The sequence below is a fragment of the Solanum lycopersicum genome, chromosome 2 (genome assembly GCF_036512215.1).
Source record: "Solanum lycopersicum chromosome 2, SLM_r2.1".
NCBI lineage: Eukaryota > Viridiplantae > Streptophyta > Magnoliopsida > Solanales > Solanaceae > Solanum > Solanum lycopersicum.
In genome coordinates, this window is record NC_090801.1 from 38,544,005 (window position 1) to 38,567,037 (window position 23,033).

Sequence of the window (23,033 nt, forward strand, 5' to 3'; positions counted from 1 at the left end):
TAAAAAGTTATATTTATACCAATTGAATAACCTAATAGTAAATTTTTAAAAGTTATATTTATATCAATTGAAATATAAAGTCCTTGATTTAGGGTTTGGTTTCATAATTTTTGGATTGTCTCAAAAACTCTGTTATTTTTTAAGGTGTCAGGGTTTGATTTTGAGCAATATGAAATATGTCAATCTATGTGCATGGTTCATTTGGTTTGTCATCTCAATTCCAATAAATAATTTTTCATTGTGTGAAAACTTAATATCGATCACGATAAATAGCCAATAACCAATATAACATTTTAGCATATCTACACATTGATAACTAATAAGTAGAACTGATAAACTTCACAACCAAACTAACTTATATGCATCCCTACTCCAACCACATCCATATATAAGTTAATAACATAAACTATCCATTTGTATTCCTAATCTCCGAGTTTCACACCGATCCGTTGTCATTTGAGTAGTAGCATGTTAAATAACACAGGGGTATTACAATTTAATCCTCTTCTATAGCTATTTTTTATTATCACATCATTTATGGCCAAAACACTTGATTTGAATTAGAATAATAACCGTTTGAAGACACATAGAACTTCAGAATCAACAGTTTTGAGGCAAAGTGGACCTCCAAAGAATTTGATGGTTTTTGTAGTACCATGCAACATTCACATAATTGTGTGATCAACAATAGCTGTGCTGTATATTGTCAATGAATTCACATAATAGAAAACGAGAATTTATAACCGAAACCAAGAAAATGCAATTTGCTGTCTTTTTTTTTTTTTCAAATACAACGTAGTTGCAACATAGATTTCATAACACCCTTTGTGTCATTTACTCGTTAGAAATGCTATATATCTAATTGTGGATGCTGACAAGATTTTCCAGATTTCACGCAGTTTAGCACTCTTCTATTGATACTGAAATCATGATCATATTGATACATGATTTTACTCAAACCTACAATTACAAATCGAAATGTGAATATCAGGCATCCAGGGTTAGATGAGAATAAATATGGTGGATCCCTCCACCATGAACGTTCAATTGCCAAACATTTGGTGCAGCAGCAGTGTAGATCAGGTTGTCCCCTAGCTCTCAGTAATCAGTAATAAGAATATGAGTTGTCAATGTTTTGTCTTGGCAGGAATATACATGCAGAATGCTAACTCTGCCAGGTCAAAGAGCATACAGCACAGGCAGCTCCAGAGCTCCAAAAGCCACTCCATATGAACATCACGGTTACTGCCGAAAATATAGCTCTTACTAATCCATCCAATACTGCATTTAACTCACGAAAAATCTTGAAGTGCTAAACTCAGCTCCTGAGCAGACTTGGCAATGGACCCTCCCCTTCTGAAATAACAAATGAATAAGCGAAAAGAGAAAATAAATAGAAAGAGCTGGACCAAAAGTGGGTGATGATGCACTAACGCACCTAGTAAGAGCAGGCAGCCAATTTTTTACTTTTTCAAGCTCAACAAAGCAAAGGTTGTAGCGCTCCATCCTTAGTTATCAATAAGGAAGAAAAACTTTCAAATTAGAAGATAGCAAAGCACAGAAATATAAAAAAATATGAGATAGTACCTTTGCTCTGCCTCAATATCAACACCAACTGATGCTGGTGCAGATATTGAAGAATAAATCACTGAACCATATACTTTAACAAGTTTGAGCAGCATAATCAATGAAATGTCTTGATGCCTAAGGAATGTCCACCAAAAGCCTGATGAGAATCAGACTACACAATTACAGCAAAGACAAAAAATAATCAAGCTCAAATTTGTACCTATCCAAGTTGCTCTCAAGCAACCCCCCAAGCAGTGGTAGAAGGCATGTGCAAATCTCTAATGTGATCATGTCATTTTTCTCTGTTAAAAAGCTTATTACATCAGCAAGCACCTGTATCATGAATCAGAAGGTCCACATCGTGTTAACTAGCAAGGTCGAGAACAGCATAGAAAGGACAGACTTACAGCAGGATCTGCTATCTTCTCCTTACCACATCATGTTAAAGGGTTATTTTCAAGATCAAGAATGGCACAGAAAGAAAGACTTACTGCAGGATCTGCCATCTTCTCCGTTGCATTAAGTGCCCCTTTAGTGTCATGTCTTTGCCAGTATTGATAAACAACCTGTGACAAATAGACTATGTTAAATGTTTGCTTTCAGGAATACAAGTGACATGTTTTTTAATCTTTCACCAGATTTTCTAGATAAGTCTTTCCGAGTCAAATTGGTATCCTATTATATAATAAACTGTTCGCTTTCAGCTAATTTTCAGGATAGTGAATAGAATAGGATTGCTTTGTTTACTTATATTTACCTACTTACAGGTTGTATTTTTCAGCTATTCAAATCAGGAGGTGATGATTCACCAAAATAAGCTATTTACTGATGCATCAATTCTTCTCCTACTACATTCTCTCAATTCCTCTTTGCGGATTTACCTTTGTATTTCTTGCTTCCCTTATTCTTCAGAAGGTTCATATAATGAATGACAAAGCCACACAACATGACTATTGCTATAAGACACTCTGTTTATTAGATTCCTTACCCATTCATACCATGTTTCAGATTTCAATTAGCTCCTACTTATGTCGTGCGAGTAGTCCTCAGCTAAGAAATAAATTCTAATGCCCATCTGATATCACCTTAACTGTAGCTTTTAAACAATTAATAATGAATGATCGAAGAAAAACTAACTTCCGCTGGTGAATACAATCAGCAGAACTATGCCAAAGTAACCGAAGCATAGTGAACCAAAAGGCTTACGGCGAGATGAGTTGGAAGACAATCCTCCCATTAAAGATACAATGCTACTTTCAAACATCTATGGAAGATGTAATATAGCAATTAAAAAACCCTGCTAGCTATGAAGAAGCACTAGAAGACCTAAAATGTAAGAAATTTCAAATGGAGGAATTACAAAACGATGAGCACTATGAATCAAAGTGACACTTTGAGCCTCTTTGGATTGGCTTAAAAGTTGGTTAAACCAGCTTTTAAGTTATTTTTTAACTTTTGAATGTGTTTGGCAAATTGAAAAAGTGCTTAAAATAAGTTCGAATTAACCCAAAAAAAAAGGCAAAAGTTAAAAGTTGGTCTCCCCCTACTTTTTTTTGGGCTTAAAAGTCATTTATGTTCGACCAACAATTTTACCTTTTTGTGTTTGGTATGGAATTTTCCCTTGTTTGGTTGGCTTAAATGTTTTCCAAATCAACTCATTTTCCTCAAATTAAGGAAAACAACTCCCTTCCAAAATTAAGGAAAACATTATCCATAATTCTACTTCATCCTTTAATATTTTTTCCTTACCCTACTAATACCCCGTACCGGATCCTCCCATTCAACAAGAATTTTAAAATTCTTAAATTTTCTTATTTTTAAAATATCAAATATATTTTTTTCCCTACCACCAAAAAATTCCAAAATGGCAACAAAATTGAGTTGAGAACCAAAAGAGCAACATTTAGACGATCTAACAAACACCGTCTAAATTACGGAAAAAGGAGAAAGGTGCGAAGTACGATGTGTCAGGGCGCGAAGTACGATGCGCCTTGCAAGGCTCATGGCTGCGCAGCCTTACAAGGCACAAGGCTCCTGCGCCTCTTTCCTCTCCTTTTTTCTTTAGTTTTTCCTTTTAATTTTTGTTTTTTATTTTGAAGTTGTTCCTAGTTATTTTGTATTTTTTTAGCAGAGTATCCGTTTTTTTAGGTAAGATTTTATTAATTCAAGTTTGAAAAATATCAAAATCTTACTATAAAATATTTTTTTTTGTTTTTCCTTTTAATTTTTGTTTTTTATTTTGAATAATTTGCTAAAATAAAAATAAAAATCACATACAAAATAACTAGGAAGAACTTCAAAACAAAAATTAAAATCTAAAAAACAAAAAAAAAAAGAAGAAAAAACTAACTAAAACAAAACATTAAAACAAGAACAAAAAAAAAAAGAGAAAGGAAAGAGGTGCAGGAGCCTTGCGTCTTGTAACGCTGCGCAACCGTGTGCCTTATAAGGCGCATCATACTTCGCGCCTTGCTCCTTTTTCCCTAATTTAGAAGGTGTTTGTTAGACCGTCAAAATGTTGCCCTTTTGGTTCTCAACTCAATTTTGTTGTCCTTTTGGAATTTTTGACTAAGTTTCTTTCCCTTTAGGCTCCGGACTCGTTTTTTATGCCACACCCACTCCACCCTCCACCCCCACCCCCGCAACCCTGTCAATTTTTTTAAAAAAATGTTTTTGAAAAAAAATGTTCTGGGTCAGTCCAAGGTCAAATTTTGAAACGGTCATCGGGGTCTTGTCCTAGATTGGGTGTCGGGGTCGGTCCTAGATCAATTATCGGGTTGATTTTCGGATAAAAAATTATTTTCATAAAGAGTATTTTTTAGTCTCAAGCCAAAAATAAAAGATATTTTCATTCACCAACCAACCACTACAAAATATTGTTTAGAAAATATTTTTTACTCACCAACTAAATATGAGAAAATAAGTTAGAATCAACTTGTTTTCCAAGAAACATTTACCAGGAAAACATTTTCGTCATACCAAACACACCCTTCATCCCTAGTATTTATAATTATATAATTATTTTCCTCTTACTTTTTTATTTGCAAGTTTTTCTAACATTTTTTCTTCATCTTGCTCTCTCTTTCAACTCTTTTTTCCCTCTTTTTGTTCTTTCTTTTCTTCAATATTCTTTTTCTTGCTCTTTCTTTATTCTTTTCCTTCTAAATTAATTTCTCCATTTTTATTTTTTTTCTTTGTAAATTATTTGTGGTAAAAAGAAATATAGTCATTATTACTTGTAAATATAATTGAAGAAACATCTCAAACCTTTCATGTGCTTTATATATTTTGAAAATTAAAAATTACTTGAACATAAATCAACTTATATAATCAATATATATTGAAGTTGAATCAAAATATAAATTAATATTATTTTGATTTATTTTAGAAATGTATGGGCAAATGACTATTATTTTCCCTAGAAGCTCTGCACAAAAGACAACTACAACACACAGTTAAAATCCCCTCTTTAAAGGTTTTCTGTGTAAGACAAGCCTCCCTTGCTACAAGCCAAGCAAAACATAGCACCTTAAAAGAAGCCTTCACCTTCCAAATGGATCTCCATGGCCACTGATCAGTAAAGTGATTATGTCTAATCAGAATTTTATAAGCTGAATTTACAGAATAAGCATTTACTGGTAGTTTTCCATATTAGTGAATCTTCAGTGTCTTTGAACCCTTGGAATGATTCTAAGGTCTTGAAAAGTTCAACAGCTCTTTCCACCTCCCAATTATGCAGTAGCCTTCTAAAAGTAATGTTCCATCCCTGCACACCTTTTGCTGATCATGGATTAATATCTGGCAGAGTGGCAATACTAAAAACTCAAGGAAAAGTTCCCCTGAGAAGTCCATACCCAATACAATTATTACACCAAAAAAATAAATTTTCCTTCCATTGCCCACTCTTATGTTGATTTTTCCAGCCATGAAAAACCAAAGATATCTAATGGCTTTCCAGACTCCTATGCCATGAGGACTAACAACCACCTTTGAACACCACTGGTCATCTATTTCTTATGAATGAGAAGTCTTCATAAGGCCTTTGTTTCAAGGTTATACCTCGGTAACCACTTCACAAATAAACTTTGGTTATGAGTTTTAAGGTTCTTGATGTCAAGGCCACTATCCTTTTTGCTTTTGATAAGACCATCCCGGTTATTAAAATTGATCTCTTTTCTTTGTTGTCTTACCATAAGAAATTCCTCTTGATAGTGTTTATTCTTTTCCTTACCTTGCAGATAAAGGGAAAAAAAACATGGCATATGTAGGAAGGGCATCCAAAACACTGTTGACTAGTATGACCCTACCACCCAGAGAGAGATACTGCCCCTTCCATTTGGCAAGCCTCTTTAACACCTCTCAATGGCACCACTCCAGATCTCCATGTTTTTACTTTTTGCGCCTAAATTTAGGCCCACATAGACAGTAGGTAGGGATCCTACCTCACAATCCAAAACACCTGCAAGCTCTTGGATGTTGTCCACTACATTGACCGCACATGAACTGCTCTTTATGCCAATTGACTTGAAGTCTACAGACTACTTCAAAAATCATCAGAATAGTTCTCAGGTGTCATGTCCTCACCTCAGTAAGTTGCAGGTGAGCCATTTTTTGTCTAATCACCTCTCCCCACCCCAGTATTTCTTTGGCCTACCTCTACCTCTACTCAGACCCACCATGGTCAACCTCTCACGCCTCCTCACTGGGGAAAAAGCATAGAGGGAACGCTGACACTTCTATGTTGACCAGGTACAATGCTACAAAGTAGAAAGACCATTCTCATTGATCAGTAATGGGGTTCTTACCTTTCCAAAGTTCAGATCAATAGAGGGATTAAGTGAAGACATACCGGTCAATCAATCAAATATGCCACAATCTAAAACTAGTTGGGGAAAGGGATTTCAGTGAGGGTCTACCATTTCTGGAAAGAGAGTGGTTAAAACAAAGATTCAAGTATAATAATGAAATAGACATCCAAATAAATTTGCAGTAGACATAACAATGATGTCTACATTTAGCGAAGGGTTTGTTAAAGGCCTCTTAAACTAGTTTCATCGCACGAGAAGATTTCTGAGCAGACCTGTTTGAATGTTTATCGAGCATGCTTGCAATTGAACTTGTTTCTACTTCACTATTTCTGAGAAAATTTAGATGCTCAAAACAAGGACTGTGCGTGCTGTAAGTCAATGACCGAATAACCTTATCCACTAATCCACCAAAGCTCGTTATCTATAAGGACAACTTTTTACTTCTTTCCAAATTGTAAGTCGCAAAGCAGCACAAGCAAAGACTAAAAATCATCGCACAAAGAGTAAACTTACATTCACATCACAAATAAGAGCATCTAAATAACATCATTAGAAAGTCATTTTGCATCTGTTATACTATTAGTTACCTGTAATTTGGCCAAACGAGATTGCATTGAGCCAACAAATTGGTCATGTTGTTCCATCAAGTCAGTGATGACATCCTCATCTGTAGCAGAAACTGTTACACTTCCTGCTGATGAAGGATGCCCTCTCTTTTTTCCATACAATCAAAAAAGAATGAAAGATGAGTTAAAATCTGTACTGGGATAGTGATACAGAATTATACATAACTTCACATTAATGGAGAGGAAAATAACACAAAACTTGTTATAAATCTTCACATCAACGGGTGTCTATCCTAATTGCAAATTTTAAAAGAAACTAAATCATGTACATTAAGTGGAAGACTTTCAAAGAACTAGCAGTTCATTTGGTTATCTACAAATTGTGACCTTATGTATTGTTTACATAGTCATTGAAAGGCTTGACTATCTAGAAAGTCTTGTAGTGACAACAGTGACATTTGTTTAATAAAGTGGCAGTACATTATATACTCTTCCTTAGGTCATAGGTTCTGTAGGTTATAGCAGAAGAAAGGACAAACGGCAAGTTATCTTAACTCATTTGCTTGAATGATTAACAATGGGTTGATATTTTTACCATCTTTTTCTCCAAGTTATTTCTCCTTCTACTTTTCACGTGTTTTAAGCCTATATTGGAATGTTCAAAATACTCTACGATTCTTTTTTATCTTGTACTAAATTTATCAGAAAATGTACATTACTGTTTACTTGTACTGATTTTTAAAATTGTAGCATCTCACAAACTTACTATCCTTTATGTCAATTTTTATGTCATTTTTTTATTTTTAGTCTGTTTTCAAAAAGAATATCAGTTTTCTATATTTAGTAAGTCTCTAGTTATAGCGTTCTTATTTTACCCTTATAAAAGGAAAATAGCATGTTTAGACCAAAAGATTTTAAGGGTACTTTCGGTACATTATACATACTTTTAGTTTAAGACAAGATTCAATAGTCTCCTTTACCTTCTAAAATTGTGTACCTATCAAACTATGACGCATAAAATGAAACAGAGGTAGTTTAGTTTAATGCACGTTGCTAAAGAAATTAGAATACTAGTATAGTGGTAAGACTGGTCAACGGACCGGAACCGGTTCATCGGACCGGAATGAACCGGTACCGGACCGGACCGGAACCCGTTGACCGGTATGTTGACCGGTACCGGGATGAACCGGACCGGAATTACCGGGATGATTCATCGGTTCCGTCCCGTTCCACTATATACCGGGATGGAACCGGAACGGACCGGAATGGAACGGGACGGAATTAATGGGACGTTTTTTGGAATTACAAAAATATAATTATTTTTTTTATTTTTTAAGTATAAATTAATAGTTTTTAAATTTATACTATAATGTTTACTTAAGTTTATTTTAAAGATATTTTATTAATGTTTTTTTTGTTGTTAAGTTTGCAAGTAAAGTCTAATTAAGTTTTCAAAATTTAAATCTTTTGAAGTTTATACTTTATAAGTTATTACTTATATTCATTAATATTTATTTTATAAGTTATATTTATAACTTGTATCTTGTAAATATTAAATAAATAAAATTTGTAATTTTAAAAAAAATAAATTAAATATAAATTATATAAAATATAAAAAAATTAATATATATTAAATAAACCGGACCGAAACCGGACCGGAACCGGAATGAACCGGAATGAACCGGGATGAACCGGTACCGGTACACCGGTACGAAATCACGGTTCCGTCCCGTTCCGTGTACCGGTTCAAACTATCCCGTCCCGTCCCGTAGGCAACCGAAACGGGACGAACCGAAACGGTACCGGTACGTCCCGTTCCGTTGACCAATCTTATATAGTGGTACCTCATGAAGGTAAATTAATAACATTTTTTTGGCCAAATACATATAGCCCCTAATAGTATGTACCACATGTTAGTTAGATACCTCAATTTTAGTAACAACCAGATGACACCTTCTTGTCAAAAATGTGTTCCATGGATGCACAAAGCTTATATGGGAATTTGCATGTTCCACTCCCGGTTTGTGCGTCTATATTGACTAAAGGGAAAAGGACTTAATATACCCCTCAACTTTGCTATTTAGAGTTGATATACCCCTCGTTACAAAAGTGACTCACACATGCCCCTATCACCATAAAATTTGCTCATATACTTGCCATTACAAAAGTGGCTCACATATACCCCTTACCATTACAAAAGTGGCTCACATATACCCCTTACCATTACAAAAGTGGCTCAAATATACCCCTACTGTTACAAAAGTGATAAAATTAATTTTTATTTTTAATATTTGAAAAAATCATGTATTTGATCTTTTAAAACATAAATTATTTGACTCCTTTGATTATTATTATTGAGTTTATTATTCTTCTTTCATTTTTTCTTGTATTCTTTAGTGTAAAAGTAAAAGAAATAAAAAGAAAGAAGTGTGAATGAAAAAAAGAAATTTAAAACTATTTTTTGCGGCTATATTGCAATTTAGTTGTTATATCTGTAAAAAAAAATTGGGGCATATATGATAAATTTAATAAGAAAATAAGTGAAAAAGAATAAATTTGACAATCAAAATAATAAATTTCAAATTAGCTGTTAAATCAAAATAGTTAAAAAAAATGTGTGAGAGGATCAAATATATACCTACATGGATTATTATATTTTAATAAAAAATTAATTTTAAATTAATTTTTCACTTAGAGTGTGTTTGGTATGAAGGAAAATGTTTTCCAAAATTTTCTCATGTTTGGTTGGGGCAAAAGTTTTGGAAAATGTTTTCCAGATCAACTCATTTTCCTCAAAATTAAGGAAAATGACTTCCCTTCAAAAATTAAGGAAAACATTTTCCAAAGCTCTCCTCCAATTTTAAATTACATTTTTGTTTTGGAAAAACATAAATTTTAAAAAAAATATTTTCAATTTCAAAATTTTATTTTTTCACCGATCTCTGACCACCCTCCCCCTCTACCCCCCCCAAACCCCAACACCACCCCTCCCCAAAAAATTAATTTTACTTTTTAAAAATATTTTCAACTCCAAATTTTTATTTTTAAGCTCCTACCTCTCCCCCCCCCCCCCCCCCCCGGGCCAGCCCCCTACCCACCCCTACCAACCCCAAAAAATTAATTTTATTTTTTAAAAATACTATCAACTTCATTTGTGTACCAATAGGAGTACATATGAGTTACTTTCATACGAGAGTATATCAGCTCTAAGTGATAAGGTTGAGGGCTATATCAGACCTTTTTCCCTTGACAAAATATCAGAAAGCTCATCTTTGCACCTTCTTTCTGCTCTCTCTACTTCTCTTCACTTCTTTTTCCAACCAAAAACTCCATAAAAAAAGTTTGCCAAAACTCAGTGATCGTGAAAGAAAATAATGATGAAATATTGCTCTATTAAATCGATCAACTTAAAGTATATGAAGAGCAGCATTATGTATTGCAGCAATGAGTCCTAATAGGATCTCTTCACTTTTCACACGGTATAGCCATTATCTACCACCTTTGGAGTCTATTGAACCTTCTATTGTTTACTGCTCAAAAAGCTTAATTGGAAAGTTCCCCATTGTGATCTTCATAAAAAATACTTTATATTTTTGTTAAATCTTTAACTACTTCTGATCGACTACATTGATCCATCCTTGCTTTAAACATCTATCTTTTCAGAAACAGTGGTATTGTATGTGAAAGTTGCTGATTTCTGTTCCCTGCTAATCTATTAGAAACGTTCGTTTCAGATCTCTGACTTAGGAGCTCTGCTTTTCTTTGTGATGAGCTAAAGCCTTGATTTTTTTTTCTTTTTTTTGCCGTGATAGTTTGGTTTGAATTTTAGTGTTCACGCTTTCTTCAATTTCAGTGAAGGACCAAAATTGCTTTTCTTTTGGGTACCGAAAGACCTATTCTAGGTACTATAAATGGGCTCACCTTTTTCAACCAAATATAATTACTCCAAGTGTTTTCAGTAAACTTAGGGGTAGGGTCCGCATACACGCCACCCTCCCCAAACTTCACTTGAAGAACTATACCGAGTATATTGTTGTTATTCTACTTCTAGAAAACGTGGAAGCACATCATAATTTACAATATCAGCAGGCATGAATATTATATATGAATGACACAAACAACATACAAACATACATATGTGTGTCTGTCCGAGAGAGAGAGAGCTCTCAAGTCTTAACATATTAAGGGGTCGTTTGGTTTGGAATAAGTTATCCCGGATTCCTGGGTTATGTGGGATAACTTATCCCATCACTATGATATAAATGGTGGGGTAAGTTATCCGAAACATGGCAACCAAACAAGATACAAAAAATTTACCCATCACTATTTATTTTTATCCCTCACACCAAACGACCCCGAAAATATATGTAGAACTAAAGAAAAAATCTCAGATTAGATTAATACCGAATTGATTGGAAGCATATTTAGAGCCGGTACTGTCCCAACAACATTGCTGGGAGCAAGACACTCTTGATATTGAATCCTCTCTCTCTTCTCCCAATTTGCAACAATAGACCGTGTCCTTGCTAATTAACAAAAATGTTGCATTACGTAACTTTTATAGGAATGTGCAGACACAGACTCAAGATTAAAGTGAAAATTGTACCTCTTCTTTGACCTTCCATGGGATTAACACTCCTAACAACATTTCCACGTGCTTCATCTGGAACAAATGCAAGGTTTAATAAATTGCATCTACTCCATGTTATCAAGAAAAGGAAAAAAAGAATAAAGAAATTTCATCTGTTAATACAACAGCAACAACAACAAAGCTTTAATCTCATCCTAGTTTGGACAACAATACAAATTCCTACATTCATTCCGCTCCACTTCAGTCCACGACTCCATTTTGATCCAATAGGTAAATGTCCAATAAACAATGACCTTCCAAAGAAATTTTACAAAAACAAGAAAGCAGTAAAGTGCAAAGAAAACCAGTGAAAATAAATAAAGAAAGAAATCATAGAAGAGAAGTAACTTCTCCTTCTACTGCAGTGATGGTGGAGGGGACCAAAACAGAAGGCAGACAGAGAAACTAATCCAAACACCATATTTGTTCTAGGAGATGAGTAAGCATATGCAAGAGCAATGAAAAATATCAATCAGTCTAAGACAAGGCAGCCATAACATAAAAGCATAAGGCAGAACGAACATTGTTCAGTGACAAATATACAAACACACGGGCGTATAAATCAATGGAAGATGCAGGATACTATAGCTGGGGCCAAACATTCTACATGGAAGGTAAAAAGAGTTGATAAAATTTGAAGGGTGAAATGCATGTTACAAAAAAGTCAAGGGCTGTCCTGTATTCAAACATAACTAGTAATATATATTTTTACTAGCAGCAATATTGTTATTCATTTATTGTACTAGTGAACGAGTCTGACTGGTATGCATTTAAAGGAAATCCTATACAAGTCCTACCACTCAAAGGTTAATAAACATCAGATGGCAACAGAAAAAAAGAAATGAGAAGGAAAACAAAACATTATCACACACAATTTTCAAGCAAAAAAAAAAAAATTGAAGGTTCTAAGATCTAATATAATATGGGCACATAGCACCCAAGGGTGTGGGGCCTAGTGGCTAATGAAGGAGGGGGCCTTGAGCTCTTAGGTAGGTTCAGATCCTAACGGAGGCAAAAAAATACTAAGTGGTTTCTTCCCATCTCTTAAGCTTTGGGGACAGGTTTTACCCGAAACCTGTGCTGGTGGAGGTAGCAGGTGCCCAGTGGAATTAGTTCAGGTATGTGTAAGCTGGCCCGGACACTGCTGTCATATATATACACACACACATTATTGCATTCACCAGAGTTGCTCAAGATAAATGATACTTCATAGAACAAACATAGCAGACAACAAAAGGATATAAGAAAGTAGTCACTAGATATCAGCATTTGTGAAAAGAAAATGACTAACAAATTCATACGCACAATTTTCATTTTGGTTTCTGGAAAGTAACTCAGGTGCTGAATGCATTTCAGGTTTTGTTGAAACAAAACTATTGTCATCCTTCACATTCCTCTCAGTTGCTGCAGCTCCAAGTATTGAGCATTTAACTGAAGGGAAAATGTTCTTGTCTGCTATACTGCTGAACTCAATAGCCTTAGGGACTTCAATGTCAGACTGTGACACAGCATGTGACCTCCCAAGGTCTTCCTTGAGAGTTGGAAACTTCCGTAAATCAGAGACTTTTGTCTGCGATAACTGCTGTATTGCCCTTGTTGCGGTTCCTTCTTTCCTGGGTTCAGATGCTTGCTCCATTCTGTCATTATTTCTAGGCACGATAACAGGTATGATCTCTGATCTATTGATAATGGAAGAATTTGCTGTTGATTGGGCTTTAGCTGAATTCCTCTTCAAAACAGTTGTATTTGGAACTGCTGTTGTATTAATTGGAGCTGCTTTCGAGCCAACACTCAGATTTATTCTTTGAGGAGTGCCAGGTGCACTTGCAGTAGCTACGTTGAGAAGATGAGAAAAGACTGTCAGAATTTTCTGGGAGCCAAACTTAGATGAAAGAAGTAAGCAAAAATGCTATCAAATGGGAAGAAAGAAATAACCTTGAGACAGGGTACCAAGCTAACATATTAACAGGAATGGAAAAGGAAAAGTAGGAAGAATAGCATACTAGCAAGAGCCCTAGAATCCCTTTGATCCAAGTTTTGTGAAACTGAAAGTCTTCCAAAAGACTTGGTCTCTTTAACAGGATCAGAATCTTGAGAAATTGAGAGTCTACCCAAATTGGCTTTACTAGCATCCTCGGCCAGATTGGATAATTTCATACTGGAATTCAATTTTACATCAGAATGACCATTCAATCGAGTAGTACTACCCATTGCATATGGTTCAAGACGCTGCATGATAAAAGCATGATACATATATATTAAACCTAACTTGAGAATCAAACAAAGTAGTATATATCCAACATAACTCCAACCAAAAGAAAAGACTTTTTACCGAAATATCCACAACCCACACTCCAACACAACTTTGATTGTAAGAGCAGCCAAGGAGTTTGCCTTCGTGAATATTAAGATCTGACAATCGAGACCATCCAACATCTACTGTATCATGACATTTAATTGGTTCCCACGAGCAAACCTACAAAGGAAATTGTACAGGAAAAACACATATGCGACAATTCATGGAACAACTATTTCTCAAGGAATGGCAAATAACCAACGCTACCTTCAAACTCTCATGCAAACCACAGAGAAGGGTTCTTCCATCGGGATTGAAGGTCATACAGCGCACCCCTGATGTCTAGAATTGAGACAAGCAAATAGTTAATTCTTTTACAATATCAAAACAATTCCAAGAAACATTCAGTAGCGATAGTGTATCGATAGGAGACCAGAGATCAGAATGAGATGCGAAGACGACGAAATTACTAACCTCAGGTCCAGATGAACCTATGAGCTCAAAAGTTTCAAGGTCCCAGAATTTTACAGTTCTGTCAGCAGAACCTGGTGAAGATAAAGAACAAGAAAAAAAAATGAGCAGCTGATTACTATGATGATGATGATCAGAGATAAATGCAACATCCAACTCTGAAGACCTCTTTTTATTCATTTAATCCTCCCACCACCACCATCCCACGATCCTACTTTCATGGGGTTTTCAGCATTACCATGCAAACTTCAACTAGATAGAACCTTTTAGTTTCTAGAAAGTAGAAACTTCATGCATTGCCCACATTTCCTGTTTCCATTCCCTCTTGTCTGAACACCCATTTCAATCATGAAAAAGAAGCATCCAAGCAAAACTCAGTATGAACTAGTTACATGGAAAGATTTAAGCATCATAATCTAGTTAGTTCTTAGTCCATTTTACATCTGCAAAACAAAAAAAAAAAACAAAAAAATAGAATCTCTAGTTTCCATCGTACTCCCTCTTTCTCAAAAGTTTTGCAAGATTTGACTTTCAATCGCCAGATTGGGCTATGGTTAAAGCCATTGGTAGACTACAGTTCAATATATTTTACAATCCATAATCTCTAGTTTCCATCATACTCCCTCTTTCTCAAAAATTTGCAAGATTTGACTTTCAATCCCCAGATTGGGCTTCGGTTAAAGCCATTGGTAGAATACAGTTCGATATTATTTTACAATCAACATTATTAATTAAAAATAAAAATAAACCACGTGAAAAATATTATCATGGGAGAGCTTAGAATTTTCTGAACCTTTATACATTATTTTTTAAAAAAAAACAAACCATTTAACTGAAGTTCAATTTTACTTCTAAAAAGTTAGCATGGGTGATTTTTGGGATGAAGATAGTATTCTACAGATGTGATAGGTGAGGGAGGTCATTTTTTCTTAGAGCATTGAGAGATGAAAAACTTCATTGTTAAAAAATTAAAAGGAAGATCGAAAAAGCTTCAAATTGAAAAATTATATAGAGCACTCAGAGCTGGCAGGCATAAGTAGTCAAATCTACAAGTCCATAAAAATCTGTATACACTCGTCGCTTTTCAATTTAAATATGCACTTATCTTATGATTTATGAAATAACACAGCCTACAGCATTAGGAAAGAGTTAGACTGCCAACAAGTTCCAAGTTTTACACAGGACACACCAGTGTTCAGGGAAGCGTGAAGCGGAAAAAAGCGATAAGGCCCCGTGTTAACCAATGAAGCGCTTGCTTTCCTAAACACTGGGACACACGGCATGCATTAAAGATCTCGTTGAATACAATTAAAGTTACTGGAGCCAGCACAACAATATAAGACCGGCTTTCTGAATAGCAGATTGACCCTTGAGAGAAAAGAGACAATGTTACACTGTGTCACAGCTTTTAATCACACCTGTTGCAAGTAGAAACTCATGGGGGTGAAAGTCTATGCACTGAATCTGCCCTTCATGACATTTGAAATCGTGTAAAAGCTTTCCTGCAGTCAAATCCCATAGCTGCCACAAAATAGAACTGGTATCAAAATATTATAATAATGAAAAAAATGCTCAAAACTTCATGCATCTACTTGATATAATGTCCACCAGTAAATACCATAGAAGAAGACTAGATGCACATGAATGGAACTACTAAAAATCATGAAACATTAATTACTGTCATGGACATGGCTATTGGTTTTTCTTTTTCTTATTTTCACATGGAAATGGGTAGGGGTGATTAGACAGGTCATGGTATAGTTTCGGCTAAGCAAGGACACGACATTAGGTAGGAGATTATGAAGGACACAGATTTAGGTAAAAGGTTAGCAGGTAATTGAGTGTTGTCTCACTTATCCTTCCAAACCAGTAGTCGTAGTATTACTCTTGTAGGTTCTTATCCTTCAATTTCAGCTACTATTTCTTGTTCCTTGTAATTCAGTTATTGTATTATTTTGTTGTAATTATTGTTCTTTTCCCAGTACGCTTTGTTAATTATTTTGTCTTGGTTTCTTCACTCATGTATTTTCTAGAGCCGAGGGTCTAACGGAAATAGCCTCTCTACCTCCCAAGTCCCAAGGTAAGAGTAAGGTTTGTGTACACACTACCCTCCCCAAACCCCACTTATGGGATTACACCGCAAACGTAGTTGTTGTTAACATGGAAATGGGTAAAACAAAGATTAACTAAAAATTATGTTGTATCATCCATTCACTCATTAAGTTAGCAATAGACCTATCTATTGCAATCAGGGCGGACCCACCCTTACCCAAGAAGTGTCAAGCGCACCCCTTCGCCGAAAAATTACAGTGCATAGAAGTCAAGTTTTGATTCAACTATATATATACAAATATTGACACCTCTTGCCACAAGTTAAAGGTTTAGTCTAGTGGTTAAGGTGCTGCAAAAATTCCTTGAGGTCATGTGTTCCAGTCCTACTGTCCTCATAATTATATTTTTACTATAACTATTGACACCCCTTAATGAAAATCGATTGCAAAATAGTCTCAGTAGGATGCAGCAAGGTTTAAGTCAACAAACATAGAGTGAGTGTTTCATCAAGTAAGATAATGTTGATAATGGTTAGTAAGTTGCTTTGAATTCTTTTTTTCTTTTTTTGAAACTGATAATGTTGTATTCCCCAGCAATAAGGATATGTTGGTCACCTTCAAAAAGGAACAAAAAAGAAGTAAAGAAAAGGAAAACCTACAGAGATCCTAATAAATCTACAAGTTGTTCCACATCCTCTATACATTGTTACTTACACCAACAATTAAAAGATACAATACAATTCCACTTTACTTTGGGAATCGAACTAGATCTATCTTCAAAACATCTACTATTTTTCTCTCTCCACATAGTCAACCAAATGCAAGATGGTATTGTCCTCTACTTTGAACTTTAAGGAGTAGGCATATTCTAAAAATTCCAGCGCTTTGAAAGCGACATACACAATATACAAGGCAGTTCAACATGGAATATTTCTTCAAGCTCTTTAATTGAATAAATTATTGAACACATGGAATATAAAAGTGTGGAATCTGACCTTGACAGTATTGTCTTCCCCACCAGATACAACCCATCGGCCATCTGGAGTGAACCTGATGGCATTGACACCTCTGCTGTGACCTTTGTATGTGTGGATACACCCTTTTCGTCTGATATCCCAAATCTTTAGGTTTGTATCAAGAGACCCAGATGCAAAAAATTCACCAAAGGGATGAAAGTCCAATGATATACAGTTGGATCGGTGTCCAGTGAGTGTGCGAACAACTGTGAAAATGTGTGGGACGGATTACTATATTCCATTTTAAAAAAACAGAAAATGATTTAAACTCCCCAATGAAAAGTATTATAACAAGCATACTCTTGGCCTCCTCTAAATCCCAAAGCTTGATAGTACCAGTTGCCGCTCCAGCAGCTACCAATACCTCTGAAGAATCAAAGCTAACTGAATCAATTCCGCTTGAATGACCTGACAAGCTCTACACAAATACATGGAGAAGACCATCTGTAAATACGAAGTACACAGCCATGAACGAAATAAAGAACCAAAAAAATGGACAACATCCAACCAGCGGACTCGATAACGGAAAATGTCCCATTATGCCCATCCAGAAAAGAAAAGACTGAACAAGTTAGGTTGTGTTTGGTATGGAGGAAAAAGTTCTCGGAGGAATATTTTCTTGGAATACAAGTGGGCTTCTTACTTATTTTCTAATGTTTGGTAGGTCGCAAAAAAATATTATCTCAAGAGTATTTATGTGTTATCTAGCAAAACACTATAGGGGTGGGATGTGGTGGGGAGTGCAGGTCCGGGGATGGTGAGGGTTGGGATGGTCAAGGGGAGGGGGTGGGGGTGTTAGATGGGTGGGTGGGTGAGAAAGAGATAATGAACTTGCAATGTCACTTGTGTAACTTGTTTCTCCTACTTTGATCAAGGAAGCCATTTTCCTCATTTTTTAGGAACTTATTCCTAGAGAAAATATTTTTAACATGAAAAAATTTGAAAATATTTTCCACCATACCAAACACACCCTTAAACAGAGCAGATTCTGCTACAGATTCTTAAGTTAAGTCTTCTAACTCAAAAGCTTCTCCTTTTTTTCCAACTAAAAAGATTTTGATTTCAATGCAGGTATAAACTAAAAGATGAAATGAAACAACAACAAAAGAAGATAAGAGAGAAACTAACCAAGATGGCATTGGGCTTGCCAATGGCCCAAAGGTTAACCTTGTGATCTTCTCCCCCAGTTAGAAGAACCCGGGATGACTTCCTTCCAATCTTCAAGCAGTTCACGCTTAAAGAATGAGCTACGAATTCCTCTATAACAGTATTGTCAAGGTTTTCCAAAACTTGGTTCAAGTCCTCTACTTTTACACCCAAAAGGAAGTAACTCAAAACATTAATACCCTAATCAACTAACTATTAAGATCCACAAGAAAAAGAATACTATTCCTATTCTCTATCCACTAGATAGAAGCAAATTCCAAGGCATGTCTCCACATTTTCCAGCAAAGCAAACAAAAAACTAAGAAATATCATTCTCTTACTTAGGATCAATACACATTATAGCAGCAATGCGAAACAATACATAAAGCGAAGAAACAGAAAACAGAAAAACAAAGGAAAAGGATACGTAACTTATAAGCACGCTTAGTAGTAGTCATGGAGAAAAGTCAAAATCTCTTTCGGAAATGGAAATGTCTACGGCAGAAAACCCTAGTGCACGCGAGAAATAATGGCAGGGCTGTCGTCATACTAGTGAATCTGAGAGCGATAAACGCTCAAGATCCCGATGAACCTCCTCCACATTTTCGCAACAACAATTACTACCACTAGTACAGGAAAAAGGACTTCTCAATCACATTCCTCTACTCAAAATGCTTCGCTACAGAACCACTTCTCCCATTCGAAGCGTGCAAATGTAACAGTTGATTAATCGTTGTTAGGTTTAAATTGAGAGTTGAAACAAACGAATTTGTTTAGCAACAATGGCTCTTCATTGCTCTACTCAATTGTAGCTCCAATACGTTCTGATAGCTTCGTCTTCTCAGCCTGAATAACGATGGCCAAATACAAAGAGAAAAAAATGGAGTTCTCAAGATCCCCTTTCACCATCGCAGGGAGACAATAATAATAGTAATGTTTAATCTAATAATTTTGAAAAATGTTTAAATTTTTAAAACTCAAAAAATAATTTTAAAAAATAACAATCCAAATGTTTTTGAAGCCAGTTTAACTCACAAACTACACTTTTGAGTCATTGTAAACCTATTTGGTTAGTCAGTGTAATATGACTGAAAATATATTGGATATTGTAATATTTGGTACCACATATTTAGGGAAAATTTCGCGAACAATCATTATAATAAATTTAATTATATTTTAGAGCTATAGTGTATATATTTATGAGTCGTATTTATAGTTTAAGATGCATCATTTATATGATTAGTGGGTGAGTTTGTATAATTCGCGAATGCATTTGTATATTTTCGTTATTTTTGTATAAACTCAATATAACAAATTTGTATAACGACAACAGTTGAACTTTGAACCATTATATGAATTAGATTATACAAAATTACATTATATAAAAGTTATATAAACTATATTATATAATTTTTGAATTGTACAAATGTGGGATTATAAGAAAACTAAAAAATTGAGTCGCGTAATTATAGCTAAAAATAGGTCGGAATTGTTATTAAGGCAAGGTATAATTAACTATATTAATTAATTAACTAATATATGTTTGCTTATCTATGTAATTTTTTATATTTAGAATCCACTGATCCATCATAAAAAATATTCATCTTCTTTTAAAAATAATTATTCCGGGACATATCATTCTCTTCCGAACTTAAATAACTTCTCAAATAGATCAAATAGCAACGAATATTAAAGATTTTATTGAGAAATGTGTATTATAGTTATCTTTAAAAGAAATATAAATTATAGTTATCTAAAATGAAATGTGAACTAATTTTAAATCTTGTTGAGTATTCAAAAGAATGAAATATATTTTACTTACAAGAAGATTTCTCTAATTCAATTAAACATTCACATTAATTAGCTATTTTGAAAATCTAGCTTACTAGTTATAAAATTAACACTATTCTGAAGCGCGTGTCTAGTTCAACGTATTTATTTAAATTATTGATGTTCATAATGTGTATATGATTTTTGCTCTCACTCTATTAAATTATAGTGTAGTTTAAGATAGTGTTCCACAGAATATATCATACAAAATTAATCATCGATTCTACTATTTAGGAGAGTCAATTTATGGGGAAAAGATTTGAATTTGTAACTACTTAAAAATCAGAAAGTTACTTTTAATTTGTTAAATAAAAGTGGAGTTTTAATGATTTCACTTAATACAAAATTATATCGGAGTTTAGATATTTATTTTGTATTGAAAAAATTACTTAGATGAATGCTTTGTAATAAATAATTATTGATTTTAACAATATTTTTCATTTACTATCATTTATAGCAATAGTGTGATAATGATGTATTATGTATTAAAAGTGAATTTTGCATAGAATATAGATGTATTATATGCGTTTTAAAATATTATTATGCTTATTTAGTAAGAAACTGATACCTTATACTATAATCCATCAATAAAATTTGTATTAATTGTGTTTTATAAATTATCTCTGCAATATGTATTAAAATTGTTTTTTCAATGTATTTTAAGTTTTCAGCGAAAAAATAATGTATTACAATACATGCTAAATATTTTCTAAATATAGCATATCTATGCAAGTTTTCATTTTATATTTCACATATTTATTTACTTATATCGATTAGCTGACTAATATCTTAGTATTATTTTTTTATTTTAAATATGCCTCTTTTGATTAACATAATAAAATGACTAACTCACAATATTGAGAAGAAAAAAAGACATTTTCTTGAATGAGTATATCATACAAAAACCTCTTTCGACTAGCTTCTATAGAATTTCATATTTTAACTAAATGAATTTCATATTTCTAATAAACACTCCGAGGATCAAGATAAAGAGTTTGATTGATTGGATATAATTATTCCCTTTGTTTGATTTTTATATATTCCATTTTAGAAAAAGACAATATAACACATAATGTATATGATTACTCAAAAAATAATACACTTAAATAATTGGATTTATCAAAGTAATTTCAGAGCATGTTAGTTACATAGAATTGAAAAATAAAATAATAATAATAAGAAGAAGAAGAAATCACTAATAATAAATTTGTTATCAAATCAAGTTCAAAGTAATATAAGTATAAAGAGATTAAGACAAGAAAAGTAGATGAAGGAGAAGACTTTTCTTCTTATTCAAGTGTTTTCAAGAAGTGTGTGTTTTACTAGAGTGAATGAACAACCTCATTTATAGGTTGAGAAATCACTCCAAAAGTCATAATATTAAGTATCGTAATAAATAAATGCATTCTTATCCAAAAGGGTTCATAGAACCTAACGAATATGGATAGTTGTTCATGTACTAACTCAACAGACTATTCACTCATTCAATGGATTTATAAAACTCCCCTTTGGACGTCCATAGATAGTGTGTCTCGTTAAAATCTTACTAGGAAAAATCCAGTGGGAAAAAATCTAGTGAATGAAAAAGAATGCACACATCTCATAATACACTTTGAGTATCGCCTCATTAAAAACCTTACCCAAAAAATCCAATTGGGACAAACCCATGGTTAATAAAAAGAGTACAACGCGTATTTCACTCCCCTTATAAAAGCTTTACTTGATATCTCGAAGATGACGCATTCCAACTTTATATTTCTACTACTCAAATGTTGATGTTGATAATGCCTTAGTGAATAAATTTGTAAGATTATCACTTGAATAGATCTATTGGACTTCTATGTCACAATTTTATTGAAGATCATGTGTGAAGAAGAAATTTGATGAAATGTATTTTATCCAATCTCCTTTGATGTATTCTTTCTTCAATCGAGCTATGCATGCACCATTATCTTCATATACGGTGACTGGAATACCTCATTTCAAAGAGGCATCACACATAATCAATAATCTCTATGTACACCAATTGCACTAATACATGATATCATTCAATCATTTTCATATGACCGAAGATCTTTCGTTATGTTAAACAGTTTCACAATCGTTAGGGTACTCAATCGAATTAACTTAACACCTTTTAAATTCTTCAAGGATTTTCATATAACCTTCATCGTCTAGTTAGACATGACTAATATTCATTACACATATTCAAGTGTTTCAAGTATTGTCAGACTTAAACAAACTTCATTGCACCCACCACAAGAGAATATATCTCAATTTAATAATATTAGGAATTTTGTAAAAAAAAATTTATGCCCCAAAATATATACCGTACTTTATATGTTACGGTTATACTTTCACATAATGATTTATTTGTACCCCACTGACATTTTTTCTTGATCCACGGACTATAAGTCAAAACATCACTTTGAAAGAGAAACATAATATACTTGAATTGTGCATTTCATTTGATCAATCATTTATTTGTCTACATTATATGAGAGATTTGTATTCAAGATCCTTGTCATCATTTGTAGCATGAGCGCTACTTCATATCAAAGATACCATTGATATTCTTTTTACTCGATTGCAATGCAACATAACTTATTCATTACTCTTCATAATTCATCATTTCAGGTATTCGAACCTT

General features: G+C 33.9%; 1 protein-coding gene across 2 annotated transcripts; it reads right to left on the minus strand.

Annotated features, from left to right (window-relative positions):
* Positions 1 to 736: 736 nt before the first annotated feature.
* On the minus strand, positions 737 to 19,654 carry LOC101258313 (katanin p80 WD40 repeat-containing subunit B1 homolog KTN80.4-like). 2 transcript variants are annotated; one of them, XM_004231487.5, is made up of 18 exons: positions 18,981 to 19,654; positions 18,536 to 18,666; positions 17,708 to 17,825; positions 17,387 to 17,613; positions 15,759 to 15,861; positions 14,344 to 14,414; positions 14,137 to 14,211; positions 13,906 to 14,049; positions 13,577 to 13,802; positions 12,879 to 13,406; positions 11,550 to 11,606; positions 11,348 to 11,469; positions 6,965 to 7,090; positions 2,061 to 2,135; positions 1,790 to 1,902; positions 1,588 to 1,704; positions 1,439 to 1,507; positions 737 to 1,356 (listed from the first exon to the last, which is right to left on the minus strand). In XM_004231487.5, exons 1-18 carry the CDS (start codon positions 19,009 to 19,011, stop codon positions 1,293 to 1,295), a joined length of 2,397 nt encoding a protein of 798 aa, XP_004231535.2. In that variant the 5' UTR covers positions 19,012 to 19,654; the 3' UTR covers positions 737 to 1,292. The 2 variants fall into 2 exon arrangements, with proteins under 2 accessions (XP_004231535.2, XP_025884963.2); XM_026029178.2 differs by having other exon boundaries at positions 737 to 1,353; positions 18,981 to 19,555.
* Between the last annotated feature and the right edge of the window lie 3,379 nt (positions 19,655 to 23,033).